General features: G+C 42.2%; 1 protein-coding gene across 2 annotated transcripts in view; it reads left to right on the forward strand.

The window, feature by feature from the left end:
* Positions 1-25,680, forward strand: part of Epsti1 (epithelial stromal interaction 1) — a 105,230-nt gene that overhangs the window by 48,155 nt on the left and 31,395 nt on the right. Inside the window, exons 7-9 of one of the 2 annotated variants that reach the window (XM_085828793.1) lie at positions 10,753-10,846; positions 19,735-19,767; positions 21,657-21,737. In XM_085828793.1, the coding sequence (XP_085684919.1) occupies positions 10,753-10,846; positions 19,735-19,767; positions 21,657-21,737 (208 nt within the window). Of the gene's footprint in view, positions 1-10,752; positions 10,889-19,734; positions 19,768-21,656; positions 21,738-25,680 lie in introns of those variants that run through there. The other variant, XM_021182135.3, reaches the window with a different exon arrangement.

A 25,680-nucleotide genomic window follows, 5' to 3' on the forward strand; every position in this document is an offset into this window, starting at 1 on the left:
CTCAATGAGAGGAACTTGAGGCAGAAAGGAATTATTTTGGCTAAAAGATGATGGTCTTGTCTGCCATGGTGGCAGAGTCACAGCAACAGAAGCTTACAGTGGCTGGTCACCTTGCATTCACACTCAAGGAACAGAGGAGAGAAAATGTTTATGCTCAACTCTTTTTTCTCCTCTTTATATAGTTCAGAATCTCAGCCCAGGGAATGGTACCATTTACAGTGGGTAGATCTTACCCCTTGGTTAACCCAATTGAGAGAATGTCTCACAGGCATACCCAGTGGCTTGTCTCCTAGGTGATTCTAAATCTTAATAGAGTTGACTCTTGAGATTAGCCATTGCAGGGAGGGAGGATAAATGCATTGCAAATGAGAAATGGTGGTCAGGAAAGTTGACTGGCAAAGAGGATGCCATATTCTAATGGTTGCAAGTATTACAGAAGTGAATGCTTTTCTAAGTAGTCAGGCAGAAGCAATGGTCTACCAACAGGATAAGGGGCAAAGAGGAACATTTCAGGCACTGAGGGGCATGCACATGAGAAATGGTACATAAGGGGTACAATGGTTAACATTGTCAACCTGATAGAATCGAGACTTAATAAGGAGAAGTCTCTAGGCATGTGGGTAAGGGATCATCTAGATTAGGTTAGTTGATATGGGCAGCATCATTGCATTGGCTGGGAGCCCTGACTGCTTCATAAAGAGGGGAAAACATCATCTCTTCTTCTCTGCCTACTGAACATGGATGCAGTATTAGCCACCAGCTATGTCAAGGTCCTGTCACCATGACTTCTCAGCTGGGATGGATGATATCTTCAAACTGTGAACCAAAATAGAGACTTCCTTCCTTCAGTTGCTTTTGTTCTTTTTTATCACAACAATGGCAATGGACTAAACTCTGAAACTGTAAGTCAACTCCAGTTCCTTGCTTTCTTTTACAAGAGCTGTCATGGTATCTCTTCGCAGCAATATAAGAGTGATTAAGACAGAAGTTAGGAAACAGTGTATTGCTGTGACAGGCCTGAGCACGCTGCTTGTTGGCAGACTGTGTACTTGGTACTTCGGATTAGGAAAACAGTTGGGTGCTTTAAACCATTCCTGTGGTATTTTGGCAAAGAATTTGGCTGCATTTCACTGTTATTCTAAAATTTGGTCTTAGGCTAAATTGAAGAGTTTTGGATTAATGGTATCCCAGAGATTTCAAGACAGTCTAAGGAGATGAAAAGTTTAAAGAAAATCCCGATGCTAAATGGAATAAAGGGAGTGGTGACCTCAGGAAAAGACCCCACCCAGGTCAGCTTCTAACTTTGGAAAAGGAATTTTAAAGAATCGTAAATATTGAAGGAAACCATCAGCCACACAGAAGGTTGATGCAAATGAAATTGAAACATGGGCCATGTTCCAGCACCATCAAGCAGCAGAACTTGGCAGCTTTGGCCACATGGTTCTGGCTTCAGAGGCGAAGATACAAGAAAGGGGGTGTGGACTCTCCCTCTGTGGCTGAGGAAAGCCTCCGAGGCCAGGCGCATGTCAGAGGTGCCTCGGCATGGAGGCCTAGAGAGGCCATGTTGTGAAGCTAAGAAGGTAAAGTCTGAAGATCCCAAAATGGTGGTGAGGCATCATGGGATACATTCCAAGGAGAGATGCAGTGTGTTGTAGTTAACATAGCTGAAGAACACTTTGACATCAGACATGGAGATGCAGTGTTCGGTTTGCCCTACTGGCTTTTGTTCTTATTTTGGTCCAGTATTTCCTCACTATGCCCCCTTACTCCCTTTTGGAATGGTAATGCATATTTTGTGCTTTTGTATGTTGGAGGTGTGCAGTCTGGTTTTTGTTCTTGTTTTAAATTTTATAGGGTTTACAGCTAACAGAGATTGCCTTCGGTCTCAGGAGAGACTTTGAACTTTGGACACTTAGACCATGTTGAGACTGTATATTGTGGGGACTTTTGAAGTTGGATTGAATGTATTTTTGCATGAATATACGGTTACAGGTCTATGGGGGACCAAACTACAATGTGGTGGTTTGAATAAGAACGGCCCTCATATTGCATACACTAGCAAGATTTTGCTGAAAGGACCCAAATATAGCTGTCTCTTGTGAGACGATGCCGGGGCCTAGCAAACACAGGAGTGGATGTTCACAGTCAGCTATTGGATGTATCACAGGGCTCCCAATGGAGAAGCTAGAGAAAGTACCCAAGGAGCTAAAGGGATCTGCAACCCTATTGTTGGAACAACATGATGTACTAACCAGAACCCCGGAGCTCTTGTCTCTAGCTGCATATGTATCGAAAGATGGCCTAGTCGGCCATCAATGGAAAGAGAGGCCCATTGGACTTGCAAACTTTATATGCCCCAATATAGGGGAATGCCAGGGCCAAAAGAATGGGAATGGGTGGGTAGGGAAGTGGGGGGCGCTATGGGGGACTTTTGGGATAGCATTGGAAATGTAATTGAGGAAAATATGTAATAAAAATATTAAAAATCAAAAAAAAAAAAAAAAGAACGGCCCTCATAGACTCATAGATTTGATTCCTTGGATACCAGGTTGTTGAACTCTCTAATAGGATTACAAGGATTAGGAGTTGTCTTGTTGGAGGAAGTGTTTCACTGAGGGGTGAGCTTTGAGGCTTGAAAAGCCCATTCCAGGGTCTGTCTGTCTCTCTGTCTGTCTGTCTCTGTCTGTCTCTGTCTGTCTCTGCTAATGGATCAAGATATAGCTCTGAGCTACTGTTCCAGCATGTATGCCGTTATGCTCCCTGGCTTATGATAATGGACTGAATTTCTGAAACTGTATGCACCCCCCCACACACACACAATTAAATGTCCCTTTGACAGAGCTATCTTGGTCATGATATCTCTTCCCAGCAATGGAATAGTGACAAAGACAGTAGCTAATTCAGAAGCACGGGGGAAGCACTTTTTCAAATACAGTTAAATTTCAAGCAATACATTAAAAGACCTGCCTCCCTTTTTATTTTGAAATGATTTTCACCTTAAAGACAAGATATAAAAATAGTATAATTGCCATTGACACCTTCATCTAAGAGAATTTAATAGCCTATGCAACTGTAGTATAATTATCAACATCAGGCAATTAGCATTGGCATTGTACTATATATGTAAAACACATTGTTAGAAACTTGCAATTTTTCTTCCAAGTCTCTTTTCTATTTCAGGGTCTGATTTAAGATCACAAAAAACATCTATTCACCATGATCCCTTAGTTTTCTCCTATCCATGGTGTTCTATTATTTGAACAGCCTTCCATTTGCATCTGTCTGACACTATTAGACTAAAGATATACATTTTAATAAGCAGTCCCATATAGAATGATGCACACTCTTGCTGCATCCTATCATAAGGTCCATGATACTTATATCCCTTCCACTCGTGATGTTACTTTGGCTGTTTAGTTAAAGTAGTCTGCACTGTGAAGATGCAGTCACCGTTTGTAACTGATACGTGTCTACATCATGATATTGTAATATTATATGAATATCCTATTAATCTTAAAACTTTTGCTCATTGAATTTATTAACATTCACATGTGTTGCTTGTAATGAAAACTTTATTTTTTTACTTTGGTACTTACCCAGTAATGATTTAATATTTGAGGAAAATTTTTAAAAAATGTTTCTATATGGCATGTGTGTGGTGTCTGTGCATGTTATGTGTGGAGCCATAATGAAGGTGCTGTTACTCTTGAGGGAGAGCTTCTGATACAACATTACAGCCATAAAGTTGTTGGATTTTAGTTGTTGAAGATCTTAATTTTCATGGCAGAAAGTTCTAGAAGGCTGTTTGGAGAGGGTGCAGCTATCCAGAGCAGTGTAGAATTGGAAGATGGAGTGGTAATGGGTGATGGGTCCATTAGTTTTCCATTATTATAATAAAATAATTGAGGTACTAAAATTAAATTTATATAAAAATTCTTTTGCCTCACAGTTTTGGAGGGTGCAATCTATAGTCAATTGGTTCTGTTGCTTTAGGCCTGTGCCATTGTACCACATCCTGATAGAAGTACAGTGACATAAAAGTATGGTGACATAAAACTGTTACCCTTCTGGCAAAGCAAGAGAAGGTAAAAGAAAAGACTATGGTCCCATGGTCCCCTTCAAGGGCACAAAAAAGACCTAAAGACCTCCCTTTAGAGACCGCCTCTAAAAGGTTCCACTGCCCATCAGTAATATCACTCAAGGACTAACTTCTAATACATGAGCCTTTGGGGAAAGTTTACGGTCTCAATTTTATCAATGGGTAAGTCTATATTATTTGAAGGTGCCTGAGATCAATAGAATATTCAAGGATTGATGCTCACTTGAAGGAGGTGTGGTTCCAAATTGGTAGTTTCAATACACATAGTTTTAGGAGTGACACTTATTCATATATAGTATCAAGACGTCATTAAGCATGATTTAAATATGGATATCTATATGATCATATACTAGACAAGATATACTATTTACATATTTCAGTATAGTATTATATGTACATAGATGTATATAGTGTGATGCTCACTAGAATAACCTAAGTATTCATCAGTAACAATGTGATAAAGCTGAATTTAGCTGGTAAAGGATTAAGGTAGATATGTAAGAAGTAATATGAATGGAATTCAAAGGATGAGCTTAATGCAGAAAAGTCAGAGTAAAACAGAAGATCATAGTATTCCACTTAGGGATAAAATAGCTCTCTTTAGAGAGAGAGAAAAAAGCTATGGTGAAAAAAAAAAAACAAACAAACCCAACTCAATAATCAAGAAGAATATGTCTTCCAGGTAGCGATAAAGTCTAGTATGTGACTCCGAAGATTAACTTTTGTCCTCTGGCAGTGGAAAGCTCAGGCAAATGGAGCCTCTACCCTGTGTAGCAAGCATCTTTCAAGCCTACTTTTGAGTGCCACCGTCAAACAAGAGGAAAGAGTACTAGGAACCATGTGGGTAACCATAAAGGAGCCACTTCAGGCCTGGCCGAGCCATCTGCTCTTGCTCTCTCAGCCCAGACCTCAGATACAGCTGTAGGGGACCAAGAAAGTGTTACTCCTCTATGCCAAGGCCCAGAGGAACTCATTTAAGAAGATCTGGCCTTTCTGCTCCCTCCTAATTGCCATCCCCTGAAGTAAAGCATGCCTTACATCTGTATCTCCCTAGACAAATGTTTACCAATAATCAGAAATTGCCCAGGAAAATACATATGGAACAATTCATATTGAGAGGAGTATTACCTAGGACATCATTACTTTATTACATAAACTTTTCTGTTTTCTATTCCTTTTTAATCACTCATTATATTCATGTATTACTTTTGTGATGAAAGGTTAAAGCATTAAAAACTGTTAACTAAGTTGAAATCATTATTTTAAATACACGATTAATTTAGGAAAATTTATCCCTCCCATTACTAGATCATTTGCTTCTGATTTTATAAATGGAACTCATGTCTATGATGGGCCGGTTTCTCCTGGATTCTTATTACACAGGCTCTGTTAGTGCCAACAGATGTGCGACTATCTTTTGTTTATGCCAGTTATAGGAAACAATGCCTCCAAAGTCCATAGCAGAGACTCAGGATGCAGGCGCTGTCCATGTGAATGAAAAGGCGATTACTCATTCACCCAGACTTCCCAGAACCAAAGTTAGGTTTGCGAAGTGTTTGGAAGGAAGAGGCAGAATGTCCTGTTAGCACTTAGACAGTTTCTGAGATACACTGAAGTTTTATTTCCAACTGTGTTCTATAACATGAATTATTCATAAGTCAGAATCATATGGATCTAAGATAATTATGTGTATTAAATACCCATCTGTAGTAATGTGGTAGCTCTTAAGATCACCCCGTGGGTGCTTTTAAGAAACAGATTTCTGGATTCCACTCCAGACATGCTGGAAAGTCGAAGGCCTGGGCCGGGTGATTTCTAAGACACTCCACTGGTGAGTCTCAGTTTTGCAGTTCCTCACAGGTAGGATTTACTATGGGCATTTGGAAAGCTTTTGTCCTAAGAAAGCTACAGTGAAACTTCCTTGGACTTTCCCAGCCCAGTGAAACCAAGGTCCCTGTGCCTGTTCTCTATTACACTGCTTATGCCGTGTTAATTTTAAAAGGAAATGAAGTACTACAGAGGCTGCTTCAATGCTATTATTCTCTAGTTCTTCCCTGTAGAAATTCTGCCCTGATGTGTCACATTTGTCAGGATCCTTTCCCTCTAACCACTTGAGACACACCTATAGGTGAACCAATTGTGCTTATTGTTGAAGCAAAACAAACACTATAGAGAATTGTGGAGTACTAGGAGGTGCATTCAACAGAGCCTAGTATAGGATTTGCACTCTGGTTAGGTAATTTAGGGAAGAGTCTAAATAGACAGAAGGTGGCATAAGGTGACAGGGGCATTTTGTGATGGGATGTCTTGGTAAATCGTCAGGGTAGGAGTGACATCCCAACATGAGGAAGAAGCTGTGACTGCTAAAGGAATAGGATTCATTCATCCAGTTAGGGGGTAGTGTGGGTAATTTGTAGGTTACTTTGCAAGAATCAGATGCAGCTATTTGACAGTAGAACACGTCTTCATAGGACTGGATCACTTCACAGTAACCCTCAGGTCTGGGTGAGGACATCAGATGACTGTCAGATGTGAGACCTACTTGTACAGATTCATGATGTCAATTCATTTCCTTACCCCTCCTGTTCTCCCTCCCTCCTGTTTGTCTCCTTTCTATCTCTTCCTGCCTTGTCTGGGACACTTACAAATGGTGCTGGGTTCTGTGTTCCCAGTTCTCCTTTGGTGTCAAGAGCCCTGTTATTCCAAATGTCTAGACAATGCACATGGATTCAGCTCCACCAGGTGCTGTCAAATTTCCTCCTCCCAGGTGATTCATTTGCTTTCCCATCAGCAATTCATAAGAGAAATTCTGCCAAATATTCTCCTTAGCATGGGGCAATTTTCCATATCTAAAAAGTATTTTTTTGACTTATGTGTGATTGTGTCTTGTTTTAATTTTCCTATTTTCACTTGTTACTGAGACAGAGCACCCCTGCACATGGGTATTCCTCCAGAGGAACAATCGAGTGTATGGCCTCTGCAGTTGGATTGTCTGGGTCTGAGTCCTGGTTCTGATATTTGCTAATTGTATGGCCTTGACCTTGTTGCTTCTGTGAATTGAAGATGTTGATGTCTTTGCAAGGTTGTCATGAAGTTCATAGGTGTAAGGCCTTGACACTGTGATGTTATAGAAGACCTAAGCCATTGTTCCTATTTGTGTTATTAACTATGTTTCTTCTTCGGTGAAGTGTATATATCTACCTCTTACCCACTTGTAGGTTGAGCTCTTTGTCTCTCTGAAATTTGATTTATCAGTGTTCTCCATGAATTTTGCACCGTAGACCTTTTATTATGTTTCTTTGCTTATAAATATTTTCTGGGGTTCTCCTTTTTCATTTTATATGTAGTGTTTGCTTTTCGTGTATTAACACAAATACACAGAGCTGTAAGTGTAAATAAAAATGATATGTCTTAGTATTTGGCATAAAAATGAAACATGGTGTGATATCTTTTAGCTGGCAGATATGAAGCAGTATAGAAACCATTTCTTGGCTGTTCTTACTCCTAGTTTTAACCCAAAGAAAAAGAACCTGTAGTTCTAAAATAAATGAAACAGTGATTTAATCATGACAAAGGGCCCTTGGTACCACATCTGGCTTGCAGAGGACTTTGGTTTGTTTATTTCATAGTTTGCTTGGGGCCAGCAGAGTAAGCCTGCAAAGTTTTCAAAGTTTTAAAATATAATTGTCAAATTATTTCTCATTAAAAATTTCCACACTTTGGTTTTAATAGTAAAACCTGGGCCATCTGGCATTGCTGGCTTGTTACCCATTGGCAATACTGGTCTGTAGCTAAGCAGCAGCTGACCCCCTTATATGGGAAATAATTTCCAGATTTGTCAAAAGCTCCAACATGGTTGATGTTCTCTCAGTCTTTGATCTGATTGGAATATGTCACTTATTGCTCAGCCTATTTTCTTTACTCCTATACATATTCTGTCTGGACCCCGTGGCTAACTGAATCTGTGTGTTAGCTAAAAGAAAGTAAGATCAGGTAAAGCTGCCCCCTCCCAACAGCACACACACCGCTGGAAAGGTTACTCATCATTTACAGTTTTCAATTAGGATAGCTTCATAGTTATGACTACTTAAAACTGCAGTTGAACGTTTGTATGTCATACTCTGGGATGGTCACTAGAGTGACATAGATATTCACCAGCAACCTGGCAGTGGTGGCCCATGCTTTTAATCCCAGCATTTGGGAGGCAGAGGCAGGTGGATTTTTGAGTTTGAGGCCAGCCAGGTCTACAGAGTGAGTTCTAGGACAGCCAGGGCTACACAGAGAAACCCTGTCTCAAAAACAACAAAACAAAACAAAACAAAACAAAACAAAACAAAACAAAGCAAAGCAAAGCAAAGCAAAGCAAAGCAAAGCAAAGCAAAGCAAAGCAAAACAAAACAAAACAAAACAAAACAAAACAAAACAAAACAAACAAAAACCAAAATAAATATCCACCAGGAAGAATGTTAAGTGCAGTATACCTATGGTGTAGGACTGTCTCCTATTTTACGTTATTGATTTTTAAAGCATCAGCTTGTGTGACATCATTAGTCTCTGTCTCTTCCGGGCAAGGTGGACAGGTTGTGTGCCGTGTGATTGCTGAGGTCCCAGGCTTCTTTGGGGTTGTGAACTTTGCTTCACTTTTAACAAAGTGCATTCCTTTCTTAGCTCAAGCATCTGACTTTGCTTAAATGTTCGGTTCTAGCCAAGAAACTTCACCACGGTGTTGTGTTGGCACCTTTGCTCCATTTCAAATTCCTTGAATTGTCTTCCCCTGCACACACAACTGGTTGCCTCTGGCTCTTTTCAGACCCCCGTGTTTCCTTTGATGCCCATGTCCTGTGTTCTGGATGATCTAATCTTAGCATTAGACCTGAAGTTATAGTAGGTGGAAGAGCAGAAGGAAGATGGGAGCAGGCCACAGGAGCCTGGGGCAATATGAGTCAGGCATCTGTAAACGTGGACTAAGACGTAGAAATTCCAGATGTTGCCAAGGGAAAGGAGAAACGGAGCTAACCAAGGTTGGCGGGAGGAAGCAGAACTTGAAGTAAGGAGTAGGAAGTAACTCCAGTGCTCTGTGCTTGACGTGGGGGAGAGGGAAAACTGAGCGGTGATTTAGATTAAGGGAAAACCAAAGGCCCTATTACCTGTCTAGTTCCTGTCAAGGCTAAAAGCTAAAGGGAAATACCAGAAATGTGTGCCTGAGTCAATAGTACTATGGATTTTTGGGTATGTGCTATACATACTTGTATGTTAACATGTGTGTGCTGGCCTGTATACATGCATGTGGAGGTCAGAAGTCACTTTTGGGCATTTTATCCTATTGCTTCTTTACCTTATTTAATTGAATAACACAGGGTCTCACTGTGCAGCTCTAGGTAGACTGGAACTTGCTGTGTAGACCAGGCTGAACTCCAGCTCGCAGAGATCCTTCTATCTTCACCTCCAGGGTGCTGGGGTCAGAGGTATGGGCCATCGAGCCCAGCTCGTGTCATATGTTTTGAGCTAAAATGTCTTAATGAATCTGGAACTCCCTGATCTTCTAGACTGGCTGGTCAGCAAGCCCCAGGGAATTTCCTGTTTCTGTACTGCCCGTTCTGCGACTCTTGGCGTGTTTTGCTATGCCCAACTTTTTATGTGGGTCATGGATTCAGACCTCAAGTCCTCATGCTTGTATAGCAAGCACTTTGTTGACTGAGCCAGTATTTCCTCAGGCCAAGCAGCGCTTTTTAACCTCCGAGAAAGTCCATGTCTTTCATCAAATCAAATGCAAAGATGTGTGTGTGTGTGTGTATGTGTATGTGTGTGTATGTGTGTGTATATGTGTGAATGTATGTGTATGTGTGTGTGTATGTGTGTGTATGTGTGCCTGTGTATATGTGTGTATGTGTGTGTATGTATGTGTGTGTGTGTATGTGTGTGAGTCTGTGTATGTGTGCCTGTGTATGTGTGTGTATGTATGTGTGTATGTGTATATGTGTGTATGTGTGTGTGTATGAGTGTGTGTATATGTGTGTGTATATGTGTGTGTGTGTGTACATGTATGTGTGTGTGTATGAGTGTGTGTGTGTATGTGTGTGTTGTGGGCTGTATTTCTGTTTCAGAATTAGGAAAGGCTCCAGGCCCACAAATGAGAGAGAACTGCTGGCCAATGGGCTCTGCATGTCCTCTGAGCAGTCAGAGCTATGTGGGAGATGAGATGACTAAAGGAAGACTCTTGGAGGGCTCAGGGCTTAATGTAAATCTGAAAGGAAGTGAGATGTTGTCAGGGATTAGTGTTCCTCAGGTCTATAAGGAAGACGTCTGATGTCAAACCGGAGATATGCACAGAGGAAATTAAGCAGCATTCGGAGGAGTTGTAGGGAGGATTTGTCTCTGTCGCTAAGACAAAGTGCAAAATATGAACTAACTGGCTCACATTTCACAAGGCCAATTTTAGATTTTTAAAACACACGCTCTTCAAGATGCAGTCCCGAAAAACCACTTAGTTTTGATTTTCTATCACACCTTGACTTTTAACCTTTTGTTCTCCCTAGGATATTTTTAGTCCTCACCCCATGGAAGTCCAGGCTGGTATCCTAAGGCACAATAAACAGCACTATTTCTATTTTTTTTTTTTTTTGAGCACTAACACCTATTTGTTTTCCTGGTAGCAAAACGGCTGAGCTCTTGAGCAGACTGGACACAGAGCGGAGAAACAGAAGTGCCTGGCCGATTGCTCCTCCTGCCACCCAGTCCTCGAGATGGGTGAGTGGAAACTCACGCAGGCTGCTGTCTGCCACCTTTTGAAGAGACATTTAGGGACTGAAGCTTAAGAACAGGAAGTGACAGACACAGAACAGAATCATCTGAGACTCTGCCCCACCCCCAGCAACTGCTCCTGGAGGTGTAAAATAATGCTTGTATTTGTTCCCAACATGGGCATCCGAAAAGTCCTTTATCTTACCCAGCCATCCACCTATACCTCCTCCAGATCTTTTATCTTGTACAGAATAATGTGTTTCCTTCTAATATTCTTCTGTGAGAATATAACGCATTTTTATTATTTGACTCCCTCTGCCCTTAGCCTCAAGCCCTCTCTGTCTAGTCTTCCTGGTCCTTTTCCTTTCCCCAAATAATCCTGCCATTTTCATGTTTTTAATTTTTTTTATCCTTGATTCTTCGTGAGGGAATAAACATTGGACATTTGGCTAGCTGAGTCTAGCTTGTTTTGCTTGGCACTATAATTTATTTCATTCAACTCACTGTCCTGAAAACAACACAGTTTTGTCCTTTATGGTGAAAGCCACTCTGTCATGGTATTCCTCCCGTATTTTCTTTATCCTCCATCTACTCACAGGGACTTACGCTGATTCCATGGTTTGGCAATGGTAAATGAGGCTGGGTAAACCTGGACAATCAGGTGCATTGCTATGCAGGGCTCGACTCCTTTACCTCGACAAAATGCTTCTTTCCACATAAGATCCAGTTCACTTTCTACCCCCGAATCAGAGAGTAAAAACCATCACTTAGACAGCTGTGTGATGAGCACAGGGCTTAGCACCACTAGCAAGGGCTGCCACTGTTTTAGAGAGAAGTGTGTACGCCGGGCTGTGGGCAGCTCTCCCTGGTAGAGGACGTTGGGGCTGCAGGTGACAAAATGAGTTAGTAAAATGATGAGAGCCATTCCAGGTGTTAGAATTCATTGCCACAAGGTATGAAGGCAAGGGGAAAGCATGGTTGGTATAGGAGAGAATGGTTGCCACAGATTCAAGGGAGAAATAAGCCAGAAGGCTCAAGAACTAACCCTGAACTGTGAGGAGCTTTCGTCAACTGGAGTATCCATGGCAAACTGGGTAAGGCTGGCTAATGTCCAGTTTGTGGAGCATCTCCGGCCCCCAGATTCTAGTAGCACTACCTACATCAGTGGCTCTCAGCCTTCCTAATGCTGCAACACTTTAATTCAGTTCCTCATGTTGTGGTGACTCCCCCCCCATAAAATTATTTTTGTTGCTATTTCATAACTGTAATTTTGCTACTATTATGAATGATAATGTAAATATCTGTGTTTTCTGAAGGTCTTGGGTGACCCTGTTAAAGGGTCACTCAACCCCTCAAAATGTCATGGCTCATAGGTTCAGAAGTGCTGACCTAGACAGTGGGACAAATAGAAATGTCCCTGACAGGAAGCTGTGGCACTTCTGGTGGAAGAGCAATTAAGAACATTTGTGTGTCAAACTGGCAAGTGGTGGGGGCCACTGGGCCTGAAAAGCTGCGAAAGGACGCTTTGAGATCTCTTGTATTTTCCTGGGACCAGACAGATGGTGGTATGCAGCATAGGTCCAAAAGAATTGAGAGCAAAGAGTCCTTAAAAACCCTGATCTAGGCACCGAGTGATGAGGAATTCATCAAGAGAGACTAGATGTTGAAAAATGTTTAGAAGGTAAAGATGGCCAGATTTGGTTATTGCTTGCTAACACTACACCCCTCTTAGAAGATAAGGAGCACTCTTGCTTCCCATCCTTGTAAGCATTGTGTTTTTTTTTTTTTTTCCATTTCTGATGTGGTGCTGCATACTCTAAACTTGTCAGTGTGAGCTCTATAATTTGTGTCACCCCAGATTGGCCATCTGAGCCCCGTGGCTGCAGGTCCCTAAGGGGGAGAACTGAGAAACTGCATGTCACAGACATAAATTATGTGTGGAAGGGCAGGTCCTAAGCAAGTCTGGATAGCCCCATGGCCGTGCAGGGACAATAGGACAGATGGGAATGGGGGAGCGTTTAGGGTTCTGCTTGCCAGGGGAGTCTTGCTTTCTAGTTGGGAGCTCCTGAATCCTATCATTGGAAATGTGCACCAGGACTGTGTCTGCTGGCTCCGTTGATTTCAACTCATTTCCTTGATTTCACAAGACCATCCTGAATTCTTAATATTGTCACCTAGAAGGCATCAGCCACATCTCCCAGAGCTGCATCTTCGGTGGATTGATTAGTGTGTACTTCATGTCATCCTCCAGCCATCAATGGGAAATACGGAGTGGGATCAGCCTCAGGATGATTTCCTCAGGAGCCACACGCATGAGATACTCCATTTTGACACAAAGCTATTAATAAGCTGTCAGTGTTCGACATACGTAACTGAGTTCTTACCACAGTGTGCTCCCCTCTGTCTATCTGATCTGTACGCATGGTTTTCTGAGAAGGCTTGGTGAAGCCATTTCCAGTGCTTTAGGAAAGTCAAGTGTGCACAGTGCATTTCTGTGAGAAACATTTGTTCCTTGTAGAGAGGAACCTGTCAATGTTCAGAATGTGAGCCATCTGTCCCTTCCATCTTCATGTGTGTGAGGAGCTGCAAGGACTTAAATTGTTGTGTTTTTTCCCATTTCTTAATTTTAATATGCTCTTCAAAGTAATTTTGTAAAAATTTTCTTCCTACATTTACAAAATTATATTTTATGCATATGTTCAATGTATCTTTAGCATGCCTATCTCACTGCTCTGGCTGTATAGCACAACTCTTTCCCAACTTCATGTCTCGTTCTTTCTCTTTCTTTCTTTCTTTCTTTCTTTCTTTCTTTCTTTCTTTCTTTCTTTCTTTCTTTCTTTCTTTCTTTCTCTCTCTCTCTCTCTCTCTCTCTCTCTCTCTCTCTCTCTCTCTCTCTCTTTCTTTCTTTCTTTCTTTCTTTCTTTCCTGAAATTTTCATATAATAATTTTTCCATTCTTTTATATTCTTTCCCTTTCATGGGTTTCCAGGCTTTTGTAGCAAGCACCTTAACCTGATGAGCCATCATCTGGGTTTTTTTGTTGTTGTTGTTTTTTGTTTTGTTTTGTTTTTCGAGACAGGGTTTCTTTGTGTAGCCCTGGCTGTCCTGGAACTCACTCTGTAGACCAGGCTGGCCTCGAACTCAGAGATCTGCCTGCCTTTGCCTCCCAAGTGCTGGGATTAAAGGCGTGTGCCACCACTGCCCGGCTCTTTCCCCTTCCCAATCCCTCTCACGTTCTCCCTACTACCTCCCCACACTTAATTTCATGTTCTTTCTCTCTCCAAAAGCAAAATAGAAAAAAAATCAAAACAAATTAACCAAAATAAAACAAAAACCAGTAAGACAAAAATTAATAAAACTAAACAAGACAAAAGACAAACCGGGAATGATGGAATCCTTTCACATGGTCTCAGTGCCTCTGGGAAGGAGTCTGGCGTGTGGCTCTCCTCTTCCAGAAGATGATAATTGACTACAAATAGCTTGTTCCTTAGAGCTGGACTCAGTGTCCACTCCCCCTCTCTGTGCTGGGAGAATGCTGTGCAGGTCCTGTGCATTCCTGTCCCAGTCTCCGAGAGTTTGTGTGTGCATCAGTCCTGCTGTGTCTGTTGGGCACTGTTTCCCTGGAGTCACCCACAACCTCTGGCTCTTGAACCGTTCCACTTCCTCTTCCACACAGATCCACAGAGAGGGGAGGGCTTTGATGAAGACCTTCCGTGTAGGACAGAGTGCTCCAAAATCTCTCACTCTCTGTACATTGCCCAGTTGAGTTTAGTAAGTGCCACTCATACTTTTGGGCATGGGCCACCTACCAGAGATCCTACTCCCTAGGAAACATTGACTCTTTACCCCCCAGCCAGGTATCAACTGCCAATAGCTCCTCTGCTAGGGATAGTATACGATAGCTCTCCATAAGCATGTATGTATGTATGTAAGCATATATACATATATATGTATATGTGTGCATATATTAACACACACACACATATATATCTATATATATATATATATATATAGATAGATATATAGTTTGAAGAGAGGTATCCTACATAAATGGACAATGCTGTTTTATTCACCAAATTCCTGAGTTAATAAAGGAATTTCTCAGTACTAGGCATGGGTTCTCTCCCCTTGAGTTCTTAGACACTCTTCTAATTTGAACATCTATCCACCATTGGAAGATAGGGACTTTATAAGTACTCTAGATAAAAAAGGCTACAAGAAAACGTCTTTGTGTGTTAGAATGAAGCCTTTTGAGCTTTAGGACTTTAGACAAAGAGGAATTTACAGCATTTACCTACACATAGATGGTGTCACTCTCTCTAGTAAGTGTGTGTTGGGGCTAATGGATATTTCCAGATACATTTTAAATTTTATATCCATGTGCATGTTTATATTGGAGGGAAGTTGCCCTGTGGCTATCCACTCCCTCTTCACACCCTACACACTCCATGTGATTTGTTTGTATTTCTTATCCATGTGTGGGTCACCTGTCCCTTCCTTTAAGATGTCACATGATGCTTATATGTCTACCCTCTCTCCACTCTGCCTCATCCTGTTTGTATCCACACACCACAAAGTCCTTGTATTTTCTCTTGTGGCTGAAACAAAGCACCGTAGACTGACAGTGGGTAGCTATGAAGTGCAGCCAAGGCTGGGAAAGATTGCACTGAGAACGTCTCCATGAAAGCAAATTCATTTATTCAATATTTACATATCTGAGGGCCAGAAATCCAAATTAAGTCTAAAGGCACACACACACACACACAATCTATGGGACTGGTTCATTTTGTGGAGACGTGGGCATCTATGTCTTGCCTTTTGCTATCTCGAGTGAGTCTAAGCATTCATTGGTTGCCCATCTGATGCTTCATCAGCCTGACCCTTATTCTCCCTTATCCCTGCTCTGACCTTCTTGCCCCATTGTTCTGCAGACCCTTGGAATTACATTGGGTCTACTTAGTTAATACAAACTAGTCTCCCACCTCAAGATCCCTCATCTTTGCTGTGCCTTTTGTCATTGGTAGTGAATTAACATAGTCTAGAAATTGGGATGGCACTCTCTCTGGGAGGTCATTTTGTACCCTTTTGGATTTTTGGCAATATCCATTGACATGTACATATTTCTGTCTCTTGATGACTTTCAGTCCTTGCTAACTCATTTCTTCTTGTCACTTTCTCAATACCACCAGTGTCTCAGGTTTCCCAGTATTATGAGCTATCTGAGATTTTTTTTTTCCCTTGGCCAGATAGTATATTCTGGTTACATTTTCTGTGTCTTGTAACTTGTAAACATTTGAAAAGACTCTATTTTACTTTTGCATTCTTAATCAAATATTCAAAAGAAACCGTCTTCGCCATTCTGCCCATATGCTTCTTGATTAAGGTTCCCACACATTTTTCCACTTCCTGACTGTCAGCTAGCTCATCAGTGCCATCTTCCCTGTTCTGATCTCCTTTCACTCCAGCTCTGAGTGCAGCTTGTTCTTCTGGTCCTCAGCACAGGGGTTCTTCTGGGGCTTTCCTTTAACACAATGGGTCAGAGCATCCTCTGCCCAGGGAATCAATCTGGGGAGCTTAAAAACTTGTTCATGCCTAGGTCACACCCCCCAAGAGATGCAGCTACAATGTGACCTGGACCTGAGGGTTTTTAAAGCACCCAAGGCAGCTGTGAAATGCAGCCAAGGTTGCGAAGGATGCTCTGAGGATGTCTTGGGAATTGCCTTCCTTTATTGCTTTCTTATCCTCTGGTCTCTGCATCTCCTTGGCTGTGTTTTCATGCTTTGCTTTTTTTGTTTTAATGTAACATCGTATCTAGTAGAGTCCTGAAGAAGATGCATGGAAGACAAATGTGCCCAGGACCTCCTGGGACCAAGCTATTCCTTGTTATTCCCTCCTACTGCACCTGCAGCTTGACTGGAAGCTGTTCCAAACTGGAAGGAGGTCTGCTTCTGGGTTTTGATGGTCTTGCTCTTCCACTTTCAGTATTGGCTCCCGAGGAGTCCCAGGGCGCCTGGATTTCAGTTCTTACAGGAGCTTTTAAAACCTGCGTTCCCTGGGAATAATCTAACATCCCCCTTTTTCCTCTCCTGATAGTCTGTAATGGTGTGACTGAGTTTGAGGGCTTTTATTATCCATTTTCAATTTGGAAACCCATTTCTAGTTCTAGATGGCTTTCTAGTGTTATCTTTTTTCATTCATTTCCCTTCATTTTCTCCTTATAGAATCCCTATTCCCCTAATCCTAGGCTACCTGGATTTATTTTCTTACCTTTTCTTTTGAACATTTCTTTTCTCCTTGAATGTATTGCCAGGTACTTTTTACTCCTGCCTGCTGACACGTTTTTCTAGACTCTAAGCAATAAAGTGTTTTACTGACTTAATAGTTCTCACGGATAAGGGAAATCTTCATTTTCTAGGGATCTGTCTTTGATGCGTTGGAAAGAATTCAGCCTCTCTTTCTGCTGGGTGGCAACAGTGCAGGAGATAGGTGTGACCTCCACCAAAGGCACCGGGCTGCAGGACGCCATGCCTCTGTCTCAGCCATGCTGTTCACCTTTGCCGCCTTCTGCATGTGCTACACCTGCTTCCTTCCCCCTCCACCAGGAGAATAAACTTTGGATTTCCCATTAGCATTGAGAAAATTAGCACTTGGATTTTCAGGGCTAGAGTAGGCACATGAGGTAAAACAGCATCTATTTGGACTTTTTAAATGATTCCTTTCTTTCATCTTCCTATGACCCGTCTGGCTTCCCAGGTAGCTGGTGTGTTCGTCTCCTGTGCAGCTCTGAAGAAGGAAAATAACATGCTTGTCTTTTTTTTTTGTCTTTTGAATGTAAAGTGTCTCCCACAGGCTCATGGATTTGATCCTGTGGTCCCCAGCTGCTGATAGTGTTTGGAAAGGTCATGGGAACTTTATAGGACAGCAGGTTTCAACCTGTAGGTCAGGACCCGTTCACAGGGCCACATATCAGATATCCTGTGTATCAGATATTTAATTTACAATCCATAACAGTAGCAAAAAATAACAGTTATGAAGCAACAACAAAATAATTTTATGGCCGGGGTGGGGGTCAACACAAGATAATGAACTGTTCATTCTCTTCTTCCTGACAGTGGCTGCACTGTGACAGTGGGGGTTCCTGCTCCAGCTATTGAGTCCTTCTCACTATGGAGGACTGGGTCCTCCACTGTGAGCTGGAACAAACCCTTCCTCCTTTAAACTGCACCTTGTCAGATACTTCGCAGAACAAAGAGAAAAGTAACTAGTTTACCCTGCCCAGGTCTTCCTACTCTTGCCAGCTCCTGGTTTGGTTCATTCTTTTCTTGTATCACTTTCTTTAAAAAGTTTGCCAAAATGTCCAAAACAAACAAACAAACAAAAACAAAAGCAAAACAAAACAAAACAACCCACAGAGCAGGTGTCCATTGCAAATGGCTTCTTGGGCAGGGGTGGGACCCAGGTCCCATATCCCTTCTCTGTGCTAGGAATTTTATCTGGATTACATGTGCTGCTATGGTCTCTGTGAGTTCATGTGTGCATCAGCCCTGCCATGTCTGACAGACACGGTTTCCTCACGGTCATCCACTACTTCTGGCTCTTAGGATCTCTCTGTCTCCATTTTCACATAGATCTCTGAGCCTTGAAGGGTAGGGCTTTAATGAAGACATTCCCTTTAGGACTAGATCCTGGGTAAATGTGATTTGTCATTTGTTTATGTGATGCTATTTTCTTCCCTTCATCTGTTTCCTGTTCACTCTGAAGTACAGCTTAGCGCCACCTACTTGGAGAAGGGTGTCTTTGACCCTGTTTATTAAATGTCATCTTTACTAGCCTCATTTGTCATGACAGTTATCATGCACTGATGCTGTAAGCATTGTCTCACATGTCAACTTCGGCATAATGTGGGACTTTCTTGGATCTGCCAGCAGTATAAATAAGATACATAGTCTTCTATAAAGTTTAAAGCTTAGGCCTTTTGCATGGGCAGTCTTCCAGCTAACTCAAATAATCTACGACCTACCACATGGCAAATTCTATACCTCTCTATTCCTCTGTGCTCCATGTCTCTTTCCTCCCTGTCTGCTTCCCACCTCTGCTTTGCTCTCAGCATCTCTCCTCTGACCAGAAGTTCAGCCCCCTACTTCCTGACTTACTGACCTGCTATTGGCCATCAGTTCTTTTTCTTCTTTCTTTCTTTCTTTCTTTCTTTCTTTCTTTCTTTCTTTCTTTCTTTCTTTCTTTCTTTCTTCCTTCCTTTTTCTTTCTTTCCTCCCTCCCTCCCTCCCTCCCTCCCTCCCTCCCTCCCTCCCTCCCTCCCTCCCTCCCTCCCTTCTCTCTTTCTCTTTTTCTCTCTCTTTCTCTCTCTCTCTCTCTCTCTCTCTCTCTCTCTCTCTCTCTTTTAACATCCAATCAGCTGTGAGGCACCCTCTGATATATTTCTAGATTGTCTTTAGGCAGGCAAGGAAGGACAAACTTTTTTTTTACAAAAATAGAATACTCAGTGAAGGGTTATAGAAATGACAATATCAAAATCCTGCTGGCACTTAGTTCTTTGCCAGTCCAGTATTAACAACTGAAAATATAGAGACACACCTTCACATAATGTGAAGAAAGGTTACCACAACAGTTATTAAAATCTGGGATCTCATTTGACATAATCCTTGCACACAGGAGGCTCAGGTACTGTTTACAAATAAATGTATTCTCAGTATCGCTGATAATGGATAAAGTTGTGTTTTGCTTTGATGACAAAGCTTTAGTCTATTATTATATCAAGTGAATATTTAATTCTACAAAATTATGTGAATGCAGTGATTTAGACTGGGCTAGTATTAAGAACTAAGAAAAAAGTAGAAAATAAAATATATTTTTCTTTCGTATTTTTCTTTTAAACAGAAACTTCCAGTCCTGCTTAGAGATCCCAGCTGGGTAAGCATGAATTGGGGTTATAGGTGACTGGGTAAGCATGAATTGGGGTTACAGGTGACTTTGAGCTTTCTATAGCTAGGGTACCACGTGACTCCCAGGTTCTTGTAGCCTTTTATATGGCACCTCCTGCGTTGCATCTCATGTTGCAACTTATGTTGCAGCTGAAAAATAAGATTCATTTCCCAGTACAGAGTAATGTGATACACTTACAGAGAAAGTACCCAAGTTGAATTCTTGTTCCTTGTTCAAACCATAATATTTAACTACATTCTTCTTTGCTCCCTGGATCTGATGTGGAATATTTGTGACTAAGATTGACTGTCTCTAATGTAAATGGCTCCCTGGATCTGATATGGAATATTTGTGACTAAGATTGACTGTCTCTAATGTAATGGAAGGGGCATGAGAGAGCCGCTCTCCACCTGCCGTGGCTTATCACAACTCCGTAGTTTGGGAATATAGATAAGAGAAAGTCATGGTGTGCAGGTTGCTTATGTGATAAAGTAGGTTTGGGGCATGTGCAGGATTTCTGAACACACAGGCTTCACGAGTCTCCCTGGTACTTCTGCCTGATGTGATTCTGAAAGCTCTCTCCCTCCCTGAAGAGAGGTTCTTGCTGTTTGGTGGTAGATAGATTTTTATAGTTATAAGAACTGGGGAATGATCTAAGAAGTACTTGAGAAAAATTATAGTAAAGGAACAGGGGGAGGCAGCCTATATGGGCTAGCTGGATTATTAGTCCAGAGAATGGGGCCTGAAATATGTGGCTTTCCCACACGCTGCTCCCAGGAGTGGAGTTTCTGGACCATTAGATTATCAGGTTGTGCTTCTTGCTTTTAGGAGGCTGGGGTGAAGTAGACAAACTGTATGACACATGAACGAAATACAGATAGTCTGGGCTCACGATGGGGCTACACCCAGATTAAACCCATCGTAATTTGAAAAATATTACAAATCAGAATGTATTTAATGTGTGTGACCCAGTGAGCATCCTAGCTTAGCAAAATCACAGTGTGAGTTGTTTATCTTCCTGACGGCGTGGCGGATGGGATCTGTGGCTTGCTTCCACTGCCGAGCACCCAGAGGTAATGTGTTACTACATATCACTAGCCAGGGAGAGGATCAGAACTCAATTCTACTGCATGCACATTACTTCTGTACAACCATAAAGTCTGGGGATGAAAACCATCACAAGTGAACTGTAAGTCAGGGACCATGACTGCTTGGAATCTCATACATTTCACAATAGAAGACCCTGGCTACCAGGCCAGGGCTCTGCCGGTGATTCAGAAAGACAGCAAGGCATCCCGTTGAAGGAGCTGGCTCTTCCGAGGCTCCTGTGCTCCAGAGCAGAATTTCCATTTCCCCTTCTCGGGAGTAGAACTGTGTTTTGGGTACAGATAAAGGCTTAGAAAGAAGTCCATCTTTGGAATTACAATTGTATCAATCGCCAGTTGACAGAGTTTAATAGGATACCACCAATGAGCAGCGGCCATAACGGTGATTCTCAAGTCAGTGCCCTTACCGCTTGTCTGTGAGACGGACCCATCAGTCGGTTGGAATAATCTCAAAAACATCGTCAACTTCACACCAGAAGGGATGAATTATGTTGGTTATCTCCAAGGGAAAAAAAACAATTTTTTTACAGCTTAATTAAACAAACATTTAAATCATCCTTTAAAATGCACTGGATGATTGTGCTTACACTAGCCTTCTTTTTATAGATCCCAGGGGGGTGTCTTCAGATGGTGTGCATAAATCACTCAGTGAGCAAGTGTGGATGGGAAGCTTAGTGTACGCTCCACAGTGAGGCTGAGTCATTAGCAGCAGTCCCTGGATAGGAAGATGAATACACTGAGGGTGATGCTTCTCCACTTACACCTTCACAGGCCGGCAGCCAAGCACACAGGGATTCTCCGCAGAAGGAAGACAGCCCCAGACTGCAAAAGACGAGGGATGGACATCAGAAGGTATTCATGAGGCCTTCCTTGTTATGGCAGGTCACTTCCAGTGCCATGTGCTTTTGAAGGCTTGGTGAACAGAAACCTTTGGATTCTTTAAGATAAAAATTGGGGGGGGGGGGACTGACAGCACTTTACAAACAAAGGATGAATTCTGGGTTTGCTCTGTGAGGATGGCTCCTTCCAGCCACAGTGTTTATGTATGTAGTCCAACAGTGGCTCACAGTTGGTGATGGCAGTTCACAAAGAAGATGAATAACACACACAGGAACACAAAACACAACCAACCCCACATAGTGACCAAGGATCTGTGATGTTACAGATTCCAATGCTTTGAATGAAGCAGGAATTATGAAACGAGTCTGGAAGTCTGTACATACACGTGAAGCATTCAGTACACGTTGAGCAATTGAAACCAGTGGGGTGCGTGCGTGTGTGTGTGTGTGTGTGTGTGTGTGTGTATGTGTGTGTAGAACCTCCTAACTTCCTAATGGTGGAATTTCACAATTGAAAATTTGTAGGATGGCAACTAAAACCATTTGAGGTTGCGATCTGATGGTCAAACCTGCTTTTGATAAGCAGGCACAGACAGGGGAGCCGAGAGGCAGTAAAAAGGAGACAGAGAAGCAAAGTGGTGTGCTTTCAGTTGTATAGACATTGAGGACAGTGTAGCACTCAGGGCTGTAGGGAACCAGATGCATAGCTGTGAGACCTGTGGTATGGTCCCTCTATGTGCTGGCTCCCTACTCTTTGTCTACATCTTCAGCTCGTCTCTGGGATTTCAGTTCATTTTGCATGGGCCATGTGCCAGGAAACAGACAGACCATGCCATGCCAAGGATTTAATCCTCACTCCTCACAGTATGCAGGTGATTCCCACTTCCCCTTGACTGTGACTGATGTTCGCCATGAACAACAGGCCGTAGATTTGCTCAGGGATGCTCAGGCAGAGTTTGCCGCTCAGTGCAAATTGTTTATTGCTTTGAAATAGTCTGTTCTTCTCATTAGTTATCTTTCAAGTAAATTTCCTTTTTCTCTCTCTGCATTTTATAGAATACGTCCCGCATCCCATTGTTCTTGGTGTTTGTGTGGCACTTCCTCTGGCTGTTGACTGGGTTTTTAACCACTCTGTGCCTCTGATTTAAAATATATTTGTAGTGATAAAAGTGGCCGGCTTTCCTCTTACCCTGTTCCCTGGTCTCTTTTCATTTGTGGATTGGTACGTTCTCATTTCCTGTGGTTGGCAGTTCATTTGCACATATTTGTACTCTCACCACGTAACTGACATTCCATTCACAGTATTCTCTTTATTTTTATGATCTCTGGCTGCATTTCCTCTGTTGTGGTTATTAATCATTTCCTTCCCCTCCCCTCCCGAATTATGAGAAGATTTACGGCGCTTCTATTTCTGTTTTTAATCTTCTGTGCCGCCTTTGCTTGTCTCTTCAGATCTGAGGATGCATGCATCTCTCTGACTTTCTATCCGCGTTTATCCCCCTGTTCCATCGCGATTCACCATTCCCGGGACATCTATCAAACAGATTCCAGATGCGCAGGGTCATGTCTCCATACATCTTCATTGTTTCCTTTGCATCCTCCCTTTGCATCTTGTTCTGAAGAAGGTCCTGGATCGTCCCGCCGACTACATTCCCTCAGCACTATCCACTGTGCTTATCCGACACATGGATTGAATCCTTCCGCTAACCAAAACTGCCCATTTGCCTTATCCTAGCAACAGTTTGCTTTCTGGGTCTAACATTCTCGTCTCTCTAATGATGGTGGTTACACAGTTATTAATGATTTCTACTTATTATACCAACTCCATTTCCCCCGATCTGATCTCCAATGCATTTGTTTCTTAATACGGTGATTCTTGCTTATGTTTGTCCGGACATGCTGACACCCAAGATAAGCAGCCACTGTCATTATGTGGGGTGGGTGTCTGGTTCCGTGGTCACAGGCACAGGCATGCTGCCCTGTTTTCTCTGAGCTCATTCTCTCCTCTGTTCAGTGCTGCTGCCTGGGGAAAGATCCTGCACTACAATGCTCCGGCTCTTGCCTTCCAGCTGATGCCCTCAGCAGAGACTGCGGTATCCTGGTATCCCCGTATGAAGCTCCCTCTGAGGCGTGGTTAACCCAGCTCTAAGCGAATCCTGCTCATTGGGGCCCCCATGTAACAGACGCCATTCTCTTCACCTTTTTGGCCTTTCCTAAAGTCCCTCATAGGTTGATTGTACTTCCTGAGTTTTCCATGGGTTATTAGTTTAGTTAAAAAAGTGGAAAGGTGACAAAGAAACCCAGAAAACATTGAAACAGTTAGGAGAAAAAAATGGTTTATGGAGGCCATAAAAAAAAAATAGTACTGCACTGGCATCTTATGGGAAATGCATGCAGAGCTGTGCACAGAGAAAGGAAATTAAAACTTTTAAATCCATTTAATACGAAAGAAAAAAAATACACGAATTCTGTACCAAGGAATTTACAGCAGCAACAATGAGTGAAACTAAAGGAAGCAATTAAGATAAAAACAGAAATTAATAACTTAATAATTAGAAAGTTTGCGAAGCTGCTGTTCTGATACTTCAGTCGCATATTCTGAGATAAAGTCAAGGGATGAAGGAATCTGCAGTAAGCCGGATCCCGGATCAGGGAGATTAAACACACCAATAAAAACAGACAACATTAGAACTGAGAGGCCAGGAGTGTAGCTGTAAGCTCTAGCTGCTGCAGGTAGGCAGAGCTGATAAATGAAAAGCTACACGAAGGGGGTGACTTGCTGGGAAAATGTAAGAAGACAGAGTTAAAAGCTCATAAAGAGAAATGAAAATATCTTGATTTGGAAAGTTTTCTGGGCGTTCCTTGCCCTCCAACAGACTAAGCTTAATTTTTAGAAAGTAAGCTCTTTGGAATTTTTACGGGGCACATTAATATTTTTTTTCTTGTGCTTAGAAATGGTTTCAGATCAAGGAAAAGGATTAGCTTTCTTTTAGCTATTGTTTCAGTTTGTGTGCATGTAAGTATGTGTACATGCACTCGCATGCACGTGCGTGCACGAACTCACACACACACACACACACACACACACACACAGAGAAAGAGAGGTACAGATCTTTTAGATATGTTTCCAAAGATTAAGATTTAATATTGAAAAGAAAATCAAAGTAGAAATTTTCTTTTTAATAATTCACCAAGACAAAAGAGTTTATTCTAAGAATGCAAAGGTAGCCAGGCGTGGTGGCGCACGCCTTTAATCCCAGCACTCAGGAGGCAGAGGCAGGCGGATTTCTGAGTTCGAAGCCAGCCTGGTCTACAGAGTGAGTTCCAGGACAGCCAGGACTACACAGAGAAACCCTGTCTCGAAAAACAAAAAAAAACAAACAAAAAAAAAAAAAAAAAAAAAGAATGCAAAGGTAACTAGCTAAATTGGGAACTTTTTTTATATTTCATTTTTGCAATTGGAAAAACTACCAAGAGAAAATATATTTGGCCATCTTTTTTTTTTTGTTTATTTTTTTATTAGGTATTTTCCTCAATTACATTTCCAATGCTATCCAAAAAGTCCCCAATACACTCCCCTCCCCCCAGTCCCTCACCCACCCACCCCCACCCCTTGGCCCTGGCAGTCCCCTGTACTGGGGCATATAAAGTTGGCAAGTCCAATGGGCCTCTCTTTCCAGTGATGGCCAACTAGGCCATCTTTTGATACAAATGCAGCTAGAGTCAAGAGCTCTTGGGTACTGGTTAGTTCATAATAATGATCCACCTATGGGGTTGCAGTTCCCTTTAGCTCCTTGGGTACTTTCTCTAGCTCCTCCATTGGGGGCCCTGTGATCCATCCAATGGAGCATCCACTTCTGTGTTTGCTAGGCCCCGGCATTGTCTCACAAGAGACAGCTATATCTGGGTTCTTTCAGCAAAATCTTGCTAGTGTATGCAATGGTGGCAGCGTTTGG

Source organism: Mus caroli, unplaced genomic scaffold (assembly GCF_978045245.1).
Source record: "Mus caroli unplaced genomic scaffold, Mus_caroli_1 scaffold_12, whole genome shotgun sequence".
Lineage (NCBI taxonomy): Eukaryota > Metazoa > Chordata > Mammalia > Rodentia > Muridae > Mus > Mus caroli.